Source organism: Myotis daubentonii, chromosome 5, assembly GCF_963259705.1.
Source record: "Myotis daubentonii chromosome 5, mMyoDau2.1, whole genome shotgun sequence".
NCBI lineage: Eukaryota > Metazoa > Chordata > Mammalia > Chiroptera > Vespertilionidae > Myotis > Myotis daubentonii.
The window spans coordinates 52,641,418-52,654,313 of NC_081844.1; the positions used below are offsets into that span (position 1 = coordinate 52,641,418).

Genomic DNA, 12,896 nt, shown 5'->3' on the forward strand with positions numbered 1-12,896 from the left:
TTGGAAAAAGAATTAACTATAAAAGTATATAAATAAAAATGTCATTTAAAAATTTAAAGAATTCAGTAATCACTTTCTTTGAAATGTGTGGTCATTTGGAAGTTCACTGGAAAGAGTGAAATTCTAAGGTCTAGTTCTGCCTCTTATTCTGAAGATATGCTTATCCTTAATTATCAATTCATGTCTCTATAACTTTATTTTTTTATTTTGTTTAAATTAAATCTTTATTATTCAGATTATTACAGTTGTTCCTCTCCCCCCCCATAGCTCCCCTCCACCCAGTTCCCACCCCACCCTCTGTCCTTACCCCCCCACCACTGTCCTCATCCACAGATGTACAATTTTTGTCCAGTCTCTTCCCTCACCCCCACACCCCTTTCCCCCCTGAGAATAGTCAGTCCACACCCTTTCTGTGCCCCTGATTCTATTATATTCACCAGTTTATTCTGTTCACCAGATTATTTATTCACTTGATTTTTAGATTCACTTGTTGACAGATGTGTATTTGTTGTTCATAATTTGTATCTTTACCTTTTTCTTCTTCTTCCTCTTCTTAAAGAATACCTTTCAGCATTTCATATAATACTGGTTTGGTGGTGATGAACTCCTTTAGCTTTTTCTTATCAGTGAAGCTCTTTATCTGACCTACAATTGTGAATGATAGCTTTGCTGGGTAAAGTAATCTTGGCTGTAGGTTCTTGCTATTCATCACTTTAAATATTTCTTGCCACTCTCTTCTGGCCTGCATAGTTTCTGTTGAGAAATCAGCTGACAGTCGTATGGGTACTCCCTTGTAGGTAACTGACTGTTTTTCTCTTGCTGCTTTTAAGATTCTCTCTTTGTCTTTTGCTCTTGGCATTTTAATTATGATGTGTCTTGGTGTGGTCCTCTTTGGATTAATTTTGTTTGGGGTTCTCTGCGCTTCCTGGACTTGTAAGTCTATTTCTTTCACCAGGTAGGGGAAGTTTTCTGTCATTATTTTTTCAAACAGGTTTTCAATATCTTGCTCTCTCTCTTCTTCTGGCACCCCCATAATTCAGATGTTGGTACACTTGAAGCTGTCCCAGAGGCTCCTTACACTAGCTTCATATTTTTGGATTCTTTTTTCTTTTTGTTTTTCTGGTTGGGTGATTTTTGCTTCTTCGTATTTCAAATCTTTGACTTGATTCTTGCAATCTTCTAGTCTGCTGTTGGAACTCTGTATAATATTCTTTATTTCAGTCAGTGTATGCTTAATTTTTAGTTGGTCCTTTTTCATATCCTCGAGGGTCTCCCTAGATTTCTTGAGGGTCTTACTAAATTTATTGGCAGTTTCTAGGAAATTCTTGAAAAAGCTTATAACTGTGGTTTTGAACTCTATATCCAGTAGTTTGCTTTCTTCCATTTCTGTCATTTGTGGTCTGTTTCTTTGTCTCTGCATTTTGGCTGCTTCCCTGTGTTGATAGAGTGGCTTTGTGTGCTAGGTGTCCTATAGGGCCCAATGGCTCAGCCTCCCCAATTACCTGAGGTGGACACTCTTGGTGCACCTCTTTGTGGGCTTTGTGCACAGTCTTGTAGTTAAGCCTTGATTGTTGTAGGTATCAATGGGAGGAACTGACCTCGAGGCCAATTAGCTGTGAGAATCAGCTGTATCTGCAGTGGGAGAACTTCTGTGCTGGAGACACCCTTATGGGGCAAGACTTGCTTCAGTGGGGCTTTGGTGCTCACTAAGTTTGCCCCCTGAGTGTGACCCTTATGGATCTGAGGAGTTGTAACCTGGATGGTCCCACTCTGACCACTGGGTACACTGGCTCTTGGATCTCTAAGGAGGTGCTAATTTAGCCTCTGTCTGAGGCTACCCAGCAGGAGCTATGGAGAGATCTGCAGATTCCTCTTCTTTGTTTGGGGTTTGGAGGTGCCCAGATGAGGCCCAGGTGTGAAGCAATGCAAGCTGCTGTTGGGCCTTGGGCCTTCTTTTGGATATTCTGGGTCTCTCTGTCCCAGCTGCAGTTTGTTAGGTAATTTCAGATTACAAAGGGCCAGGCCATTCATATGCAAAAGCCTCTGCGCACAGCTTGGGTGGGGCGGGGTCTCAGGGAATCTACAGGGCAGAGCAAACAGCTATGGCTGATCCTCAGCCATGCCCTAAGAGGCCCCAGGTCTCAGTGTCCCAGTAATGGCTGCAAGCACCTCTGAGAGAAAGCCGGCCTCGAGTTCCGACCAATGCCAGACAGTCCAGTTTCTCCCCGTATGGGACCTGCCAGACAGTCCAGTTTCTCCCCGTATGAGTCTGGGTCCCCAGAGACTCACCCAGAACTGGAGTTCAGAGCCGTTGGGAGCTTGAGATTCCCTCCCGATTGAAAAAAACAAACGTGTCCTCAGTTGCCAGCCCTTTCTGCGTGCGCCTCCGTACTTCTGCACTTTACTTCCACACCTTCTCTGAGTCTCAGTGTGCTTTTCTCTTTCTTTCTAGTTGTAGAATTTCCACTCAGCCAGCCTTCCTGTGGTTCTGGATGATGTCCGTTTTGTCTTTTAGTTGTATTTTTGAAGTGGTTGTGCGAGGCAGCAATTTCCGGTGTTTACCTAGGCCGCCATCTTCTATAACTTTATTTTCCTTTCCAGTAAAATGAAGATAATATCAGCTTTCTAGCTACTTCTAGAGTCAGTAATATAAAATAATGTTGCATTAGATGTGAAACACTTCTTCAAGTACAAATATAAGCTATAATTATTTTAATAAGACCAATAATTACCTTCTACTTATCCCATTATATGTATTGTCAATATCTCCCTCTAAAACCAAATTAATGAATCTGACTATTTAATTATGTGACTAAATAGAGGTTCATGGTCACATCACGAAAAATAGACATTATGTACTGTTTTCAAGCAAGCTTTAATGAAGAGTCCCTTTCAAACAACAGACTAAAAGTTGGCTTTCAAAATAACCTTTCATTTTATGTTCTACATTCACTCAATCTAATGAAGTCAATTAAATATGGCAATTACAAAATATGGCAATTAAATCACCTAGCAACTAATAGAGCACACATTTCTGCATACAGAGAAATATCTACACTTTGACACCTGGTTCTTGTTTCTGAGTTTTTTCAAGCATCTAAAATTTCTCATATAATTCTAAATAGCCCCTAAGTTTATATCCTGACCTTACCACACACTAGTCTACAAAATAAACTAGTTCTTGGCATTTGGGGGCTTTATACTACAAAATGAAAAACAGGCTGCAAAAAATTATGCAACCAACAATTCTTTCTCCAAAATAAAATATTTATCCAATATTTTGCTGAGCTCACTGTTTAATATAGAAGAGAAAATTCCTAAACAGAAAAGAGTCTTAATAAAGATCTGGACACAGATACTTGAATTGTTTAATATACCTAAGACTATATAGAACAATATTATTTTTCTTTTCTAAAATATAATGAATTATCTTGTTACATTTACTTAGCCTTAATAATTCAGTTACAAAGGGTTTAGATCTTTTTAATCAACTCTACATTGAAAAGAAAGTCTTGCTCCTAAGGTTAAAAGTGCAAATGCTAGGAGACTGTAGGGGTTCAAAATTTGGTCCTGCTCCTCCTCTTTAGCTGTCTGATCATAGGCAAATTACTCAACCTCTCAGTGCCTGAGTTTCCGCATTTATAAAATGGAAATATCAACATGTACCTAAAAGGGTTGTTGTGATAGCTAAGTGACCACAAATAAAGAATTTAGAACAGTGCCTAGCACATATTAACCTTTCAATTAGTGTTGTGATTGTTACTGTTATTTCCCATACATTTTTCCATCTTTGATTAACACTTAAGTGAAAGCAATAACAATTGGCCAAAATATCTACAAATAATCCAGAATAATAAAATGGCCAAACCTTTGTGATTATGACTGTTAAGGTTAAAAAATCCTAAAAATTATTCAAAATGGTTAAAGATGTTAAGTAGAAAGTTATATAAGACACAGCCATAATAATGCTGTTAGAATTAAATACATGATAAAGAAAAAAACTATCCGGATAAGGTCAAATTAATTATCCATAATTTAATGAGACACTGATAAGACTTCATATTTTTAAAATAATCTCAAAATGCCTTGAAGTAGATTAATGAAACTGATTTTTAATGGTGGTCACAATAGATATGACATACTTTACATATTAAATTTTTAATGTAAGCCAAAAAACAATTCTGAATCTCTTATACCTTTTCTAGTGACTAGCTAGAAAATTTCCTGTAAGAATGAAAGAAATGTTATTTCTATTTTTGCTCCTAAAGATCAACATATGTATTGAGAACTCATCAGAAGTTAAAAATTTAAATTTCATAGCTCTCAAAACACTTTTGAAGAAAACCATATATGTGACATCCAAAGCCTAAACATAACTCAAATATTAAATGTAGGATAAGAAAGAAAGGGGATGGAATTAGGGTGAGTTTTGAAGTAGGCAAATAGAAAATTCAAATTGAATAACCAGCTTGTTGTAGAACATAGATTTAAAAAATAGATACTATAAAATTGAAGTAACCCAAAATTCATAACCCATTAAACCTTAGGTCAGTCTTTACAGTAAATACTTTCATCTGTAAATGATTAAGAATATTCCAAACCATTCACTTACATTGGAACTTAAGAAATATGGGCTGTTCTACTTACTCCATTTACATTTGCTTTAGCTTGTGCTCCATATGTTTCTTCAGATCCTAAAATTTGTATGTGAACTTCACTATAATCTCCTAAGCCAGCTTTTTCAAACATAAGACGAGTTCTGCAGCAAAGTATAGGTGACAAAAATATTCATGAATTTATGGTAGATCAACTCCATTTCTTTAGTTTTGGTTATTTTTTATTTTTTATTTTATTTTATTGCTTAAAGTATTACAAAGAGTAGTACATATGTCTCCTTTTCTTCCCCATTGATCGTCCCCTGGCCTCCCCAACCCCCCAGGATCTTGCATTCATTGGTTATACTTATATGCATGCATACAAGTCCTTCAGTTGATCTCTTACCTCTCCCGCTCAACCCTCCCCAGCCTTCCCTCCGTAGTTTGACAGTTTGTTCGATGCTGCTCTGCCTCTGTATCTATTTTTGTTCATCAGTTTATAATGTTCTTTATTATCCATAAATGAGATCATGTGGTATTTTTCTTTCATTGACTGGCTTATTTCACTTAGCATAATGTTCTCCAGTTCCATCCATGCTGTTGCAAATGGTAAGAATTCCCTCTCTTTTACAGCAGTGTAGTATTCCGTTGTGTAGATGTACCAGTTTTCTAATCCATTCATCTGCTGATGGGCATTTAGGCTGTTTCCAAATCTTAGCTATGGTAAATTGTGCTGGTTCTTGATAAAGATCACCCATTTTGGATGTTAATAACAATTACAGTTGAAGGACTGGGGCAATTTAGGGCATTTGGGGTATCAACTCATTCCTGAATATTAGCTTTAGCTTCAAATCACATTTGGTGTTATAGCCTCAATGTCCTAATTTTCTAAACAGTCTAAAATTGAAGAGTTTTCTCTTTGACCCAATAATTACAGGTGCAAGTACTTTTCAGGTTTCTGAGGGATTAGAGTTTAGTTGCTTAAAGTTTTATTATTAATCTGTTGTATTACATATGGTCAAAGGCTGTGATCTGCAAAATTTCCGTTTCCTGAAATGGAGTAAGGTAGCCTTGAGGATGCTTGGAAACAAGGTGCATACTTGTCTGTTGGGAGAAAATGTTCTATCTGTAGCTATTAATTCAACACTATTATATTATTCTAATACTCTATGTTCTGTTTAAATTAATTTGATAAATACTATGATCTGTTAAAGTCTTCCACAGCAATTGTATTTCTCCCCATTTTTCTTAATGATCTAGCAGTTCTGGCCTAAATGTCTCAATGCCATGTTTAGCATATCTACAGAACTTTACTGTGTGCGATACATTTTATGCCATTTAAATTTTACTTTACTATCACTATCAACTCCCTTTGTATTTTCTTTCTCATTCTCTTCCTCTTCCTTTTTTATCTCCTCACCCTTTTTCTTGTTTCTTGCCTATTCTGATATTTTTTACTTTTTTCAATTGTTTTATTTCAATGCACATTATAACACTTGCTTGAATATTCATTTTAATCGATTCTAAGAGACTACCATTTAAAAAATATTTTTACTGATTTCAGAGAGAGGAAGGAAGAGAGAAATAGAAACATCAATGATGAGAGAAAAATCACTAATCAGCTGCCGCCTGAACACTCCCTACTGGGGATGACGCCTGCAACCTGGGCATGCGCCCTCACTGGGAATGGAACTGTGACTTCCTGGTTCATAGGTCGATACTCAACCACTGAGCTACACTAGTTGGGCTAAGAGACTATCTTTTGATTGAGCAATTTATAACATTTATGTTCACTTACACAACTATGATTTTGACTTGACTTTTGACATCTTGTTTTATGCTTTCTTTGTTTTAATGTTTGCTTTAAGACTTTTGGAATAGTCATTCATTCAGCAATATTTACTGAATAATGTGTGTCAGATATTGTGATATGTAACTATGTTTTCATTGCTTTTATTTTATTTAAGTACCTACAAAGGTACTTATCTTTTAGGTTTATCTGTTTAAATATCACTTAGTAAAGCCTTCCTTACCTGCTAAATTTAAATTATGTTCTATTATTCTTTTTCATAACACTCTTTTCTTTTTATTCAAAGTACTTTTCAAATCTTTATTTGTCAGTTATTAGTTTAATGTTTATCCACATACTAAACTCCATGAGGATAGCCACCCTGTCTGCTCACAATTATATAGTCAGGGTCCAGAAGTGATTGGCATGCAGTGATTCAAATGTTAGTTGAAAGAGAGAATTAATTAATTCATTCATTGACAATGTTCAAACTGTAGTTGTCTTTAACTTAAAAACACTTGGATTCTATATGAAATGATGGTATCATGGGCTATTTCATTCATTTTCCTGTTTATATTATTTTGTACCTTAAAATGTTTTATGATCATCATTGTTGGTGAAGAATTGAAATACGGTGGTATGAGTTTCTTCTCATTAAAAAAGAAATTAGCACTAATTTGCCTTTTTATATCAGTCATCAATACTTATTTTTATTAATAGGGGTTTGAATCTTTAACCCAGATTCTCCTGATTAACTCAATAACATACTTTAAACACATAACATAGTAGGGAACTTTACTCCTGTGGATAGGATGTGAATTATTTGATTTGGGCATTAGAAAATTTATAAAAGTTGTTAAATTTGGTTACAGAAATATCATAAAATTACTTTATATGGATTTTTTTTTTTTAAAAAAGAGAACTCTCTGGGACAAATGAAATTATTTCCTGACACCAACACTTGTAGGCGCCATATGACCTGTGAAAGGGCCAATTGTTTCTGACTCCATTGCCTGTGTGCATTATGTTAACTTTCTAAACATAATCTTTAGGTTAAGACAAAGGAAAGTATAGGTTTTCTAGTAGAATTTAGCATCCATAAAACTTTTCTAACACCTGTTTCTAGGTATCTGTGCAGACTAAACTATAAAATTGTTGGTGCAGGGCTCATTGGTATCAGTACCTGTTGCTTTCTGTGTACGTGCTGAATGAACATATAAATATTTTCAGGGGAAATGTTAAGTGACCATAATGTGATTTTAATGATTCCTGTTAAACAACTTGGTCACTGCCTTGCTTTAAATTTAGTTAGATTAGGAAATACATCTTTTTGTTTCATATACAAACCTTTTCAAAATACTTTCAGCTGTCCTCCTTGCCTTTTCAGTTGCCTTTGGCCCTCCCATTGGGCAGACAGCAGTGGCTCTGAAACCATCGTGATAAGAAGCGCTTACCTGATGACATAAGGTTACAAATATAAACAACAGTATCCTCTAAGCCAACAATAATATGCCCTAGAATGGACCATATAACTACTGAGCAGAAATTATCTTTTCAGTTCCAAGTACACTTAAAGTTGCATTTTCTTAAATGAAATAATGACTTTCATAGAGGTAAAGTGGAAGCTTTAAAAATTGATCGTGGGACCCGGCCAGTGTGACTCAGTGGTTGAGCATTGACCTATGAACCAGGAGGTCACAGTTTGATTCCTGGTCAGGGCACATGCCTAGGTTGCAGGCTCAATCCCCAGTGTGGGGCGTGCAGGAGAAAGCCAATCAATGATTCTCTCTCATCATTGATGTTTCTATCTCTCGCTCACTTTCTCTTCCTCCCTAAAATCAATAAAAATATATTAAAAAAATAAAAATAAATGGTGGGAGGTAAGGTCATAATAAAAATGTAATTTCATAGTAGAAAGTTAGAAAAATATATAAAAACTGTTTTAATCAGAATTGTGGCTTGATTTTTAATGGAGATATGGCACAGTTTCAAGAAACTCAAAGCTCTAACTGCAAATGTTAGCATAGATCTTATAAGTACTGGTTAAAATTATGGAAGAAACTGGCCCAACTGTGAAGGCACATCCTGATTACCAAATGACAAAAACTGAAGAACAACAACTCAAGAGTATTCAGACTTAAGGTTCATTATAAGAAATATGTTCTTTAAAAACTACTTTTGAGTCAACACTGAATTCAATGTTATTTAAACATTTTACTAACTAAATTAACTAGATAATTAATTACAACTATATTTGACCTTGATGTCTGAATTTAGAAAAATGTTTTTTTGTGGCTTTAATTGTGCTATTTAAGCTTCCGATCAAACTTTTTCTTCTATGTGGGACGAGAATTTGAAAATACTCCATTGGAAAAAATCTAAATGTCCAACAAGGATGTAATGTTTAAGTAAACTATGATATATGCCAATAATGAAATGCTATGGAGCACTTTTGAAATAATGTTAAAAGTATTTAATCATGAAGAAATGCTTCTAATGTTAAATTAATTTAATCAAAATATCTAAATATGTGTTTATATTTGTGTGTGACTGCCACTCATGTTTGTTTATTCTAGTTAGAGTTGTCTCTTGCAATCAAAAAGTCCTAACTAGAATATTTGTAGATTATAAATAACATTTTTAAAACTTCAGTTTGCCTTTTTTTAAAACTGATGCTTTACTTTTAGAAAGAGCATCACCTCATAGCCTTCAGAGCCCTGTTAAAGCAACAGCCTAAAAAAAAAAAAGCACATTTGCCTAAATTTTGTTTTCTGCCATGAACATATCACATCTAAAATAGTAACATTTTTAATAACATTTTTAATGTCATACAGATATATGTTCTCTGTATTAATACTTCAAAACCTATCCTCTGGTCCTTCTCTTTGGTGCTTTGTAATTGTGGTACTACCATACACACCGGTAGTTTCATATAAATAATGATTACCCTAAATTTAAGGAATTGCCATAGTATGAGTTCTGGAATTTATATATACCAATTAATCTTACCAATATCAAGAAACCAAAAATGGTCTGTGGGCTTGTCCTCCCCTCCCCATGTTCTCTGCCTACTTTCTACAGGAAATTAATACTTTATGCCTAATTCAATCCCCTATCTATTGCACAGAGGGAAATTAATGTGCCTCCTCCCTGAATTCTAAGCAGGTAACAAAATCACACAAGAGAAAAGACCTTATAAAAGGAAGAAGGAAGCGACCCCTTTGCTCCTTGGACCCGCACCGCTCCACCTTCAACACCTAAACATTAAAGAGAAAATCAGGATCACTTATTTCAGTACAAAATCTGTTCATCACTTTTAATACACAGCTGTGTTTTTTAAATTAACTCAAAAATTAAAGAATCGAGAATATTGGAAATTCCCCTAAAACAAGAAATGCAACTTATTTTAACTTGCTATCTATTTAAATTACATCATTGACAAGATCACAACTGGCCTCTTAAGCTTCTGCACACATCCTTGTGAAATGAAAAGATCTTTATCAGCCTCAGCAATAAAATTGTCATTACTTAGTGAAGTGTCAGAGAAGTTGAGCTAATTACAGCTTAATACAGTTCACATTCTCATCTCATAAATGCAGTCGTGTGCCATTTTACATGTCTGTGTCCATACTATCATCTCTCTGAACAAAGTAATATCTAAAACACTACTCAGGATGAATAAATTATGGTATGAAAATAAAGTGGGTGTTAATAAGAATTGATTCTAAGCAAGAAAATGTATTATCAGTGGATAAATAATATGCATTCCTGCATTATTTGGAAAATGTGATAAGATGTATCATAATTTTGTAGACAATACGTAATTTTCAAGAGAAGCAAAAATCTTAGTCACTATCTTCATATCACTGAAAGCATTCTGAGAGTTTTTAAATCTAACTTACTTAACAATATTTGTACAATCAATAATAAAGAAAACTTTAATTTCTCAAAACAAAGATTATAAGGGTATTATAGCTTTATCACACTTTTATCTTTAGTATCTATTTGATCAAATAAACATTTTGTTTCTGGGAGCAAAAAATTGTTGAAGGAGCAAGGATTGAAAATCTGGGAGACCTAGATTTAAATCCCAGTTTAGCTGTGTGTTTTCAGTCAAATTACTCAACCTCTCTGCCTCCCTTTCCTCTTCTGTAAAATGAACATACACACTACTTCAAAAGAGAGCTGCAGATGAAATACTTATAAGGAGCCTATCTCACATCCTGGCAGTACCAGTGTCACAGTGGTGCTCAATTAATTTTCCTCTTCCTTTCTCAAGTGACAGTTCAGAAACCCCCATGCATTTTGAACTGAATTCCTAGCTGCAAACTATTCAAAGTGAAAAACATATCTGATTCATATGCTACAACCTGAAATGAACCCTAAAAGGCCCTAGTATCTCAATGATTTGAAACAATATTATTGCAATAGGTTCAATAAAGCTCCCTTAGAATGTCTTACATTTTATGACCCAGGTTAGCTTTGTCTTTAAATGCATTTACAAGTATCGGTTTAAAATCAAGAAGCCAAACAAAAATATATGACCCGAACCTCTTAATTCAGGCATATAATATAACTAAACAGCCTGCAGTACCATAAAGTCAGCAAAGTAAACACTGGACAGAGATAGCTGGCCTTGCTGTCTCTGTTAAACATGTCAAAGTACAGCATCTAAAAATATTTGAAAAATCTGCCCAATTTCCATCTGTTATATTTCTCAGAGGATAACTAAAAGTTCATGTGAAAGTTCACGGAAAGTTCAAATATGTCATGTCAGGGCATTTACAGGGTAAAAGTTCACTCGGAGTTTATTATTTTTTTAACAGACTGAAGTGGAAAAAGAATAAATATTCTAATTAAAGTTATTTTATATTGCATTACGACCACCGCATTTTAAAGCATCATAAATACAAATTATACATTTTAGAAGGCCATGTGCAATGCATAATGGCAACAATGATGATTTGCCTAAGACAGTAGCCTTGAGACTGTTCTTAGAGAAGCAGCTGCAGATCAATTTTGGTTGTTCTCCATATTATTTAAAGAACAAGTTGTCACATTTTATCTGGTATTGAATACTTTGTTTAAACTACATATTTAGAAACAGTACTATAGAGACATAGGAAAAAGAGAGGAACAGCAGAAATAATAAATGAATACAGGCATACCTAATTTCACAAATACTGCACTTTTCACAAATTGAGGTTTGTAGCAACCCTGCACCCAGAAAGTCTATCAGTGCCATTTTTTTTAACAGCATTTTGCTCACTTCTCTTATCTGTGTCACTTTTTGGTAAGTCACAATATTTCAAAGTCTTTCACTGTTATATTTGTTACTACAGGCTCAGTGCACAAATTCGTGTATGGGTGGGGTCCACTGGCCCAGCCCAATCAGGGCTGGGCCAGCCGGGGGTAGGGGTCACAGGCAATTGCCCCTGATTGGGGGTGGGGCCAGATGTGGGGAGGGGCTGTGAGCGGTGGACCAGCCAGTCATGCCCCCAAATGGGGTTGGGGGGGGGGACAATCTGGGGCCAGTGGCTAGGGGGAGGGGCTATAGGAGGTTGGCCAGCCAGCCCCACCCCTGATTGGTGGGGAGACCGATTGAGGATGGGGCCAGCTGGGGGGGGGGGCTAGGGGTGGTAACCGCCAGCCCTGCCCCTGATCAGAGTGGGAGGGCCATTCGCAGGTGAAGTTGGTGGGGGGGGGGGGGAAGGGCCATGAGCCGATGGGGTGGGGGGGCTGATCTGGGGTGGGACCAGGTGGAGGGAGGGGCTTCAGGAGGTTGGCCAGCTGGCTCTGCCCCCTATTGGAGTAGGGGAGCAATTGGGGGCAGGGCCGGCTGGGGGCAGGGGCTGCAGAGGGTTGGCCGGCCACCCTGCCCTCAATTGAGGTGGGAGAGGCTGATCAGGGGTGGGGCTGGCTGGGGGGAGTGGCCACAGGAGGTTGGCTGGCCGGCCCTACCCCCAGTCAGGCTGGTTCACTGGCCGCAGCGGGCGTCATAGCGACCGGTCGTTATGGAGTTCTGGTTGCTGGTTTTTTATATATATAGAGGGTGATCTCTGATAAGTGATCATTACTATTATAATTGCTTGGGGGAGCCACAAACTGTGCCCATATAAGACGGCAAACTTAATATCTATGTTCTGACTGCTTCACTGAAGGGCTGTTTCCATCTCTCTCTCTCTTCTGGGGCCTTCCTAATCCCTCAGACACAAAAATATTGAAATTAGACCAATTAATAGCCTTACAATGACCTCTAAGTATTCAAGCGAAGAGTTGCAAATCTCTCACTTTAAATCAAAAACTAGAAATTATTAAGCTTAGTGAGGAAGGCAGGTCAAAAAAGGGACAGGCTGAAAGCTAGGCCTCTTGTGCCAAACAGGTAGCCAAGTTGTTAACGCAAAGGGGAAGTTCCTGAAGGAAATTATAAGTGCTACCTCAGTGAACATATGGTTGATAAGAAAGTGGAACAGCTTTTATTGCTGATATGGAGAAAGTTTTAGTGGTTTGGA

The 12,896-nt window shown here is 36.7% G+C and overlaps 1 protein-coding gene across 3 annotated transcripts in view; it reads right to left on the minus strand.

The window, feature by feature from the left end:
• LOC132235447 (uncharacterized) overlaps positions 1-12,896 on the minus strand; it is an 85,062-nt gene that overhangs the window by 45,711 nt on the left and 26,455 nt on the right. For all 3 annotated transcript variants that reach the window (XM_059697785.1, XM_059697784.1, XM_059697786.1), the window contains exons 10-12: positions 9,577-9,641; positions 7,732-7,838; positions 4,648-4,759 (exon numbers count right to left, since the gene is read on the minus strand). In XM_059697785.1, coding sequence (XP_059553768.1) covers positions 4,648-4,759; positions 7,732-7,838; positions 9,577-9,641 — 284 coding nt within the window. The remainder of the gene's footprint in view (positions 1-4,647; positions 4,760-7,731; positions 7,839-9,576; positions 9,642-12,896) is intronic.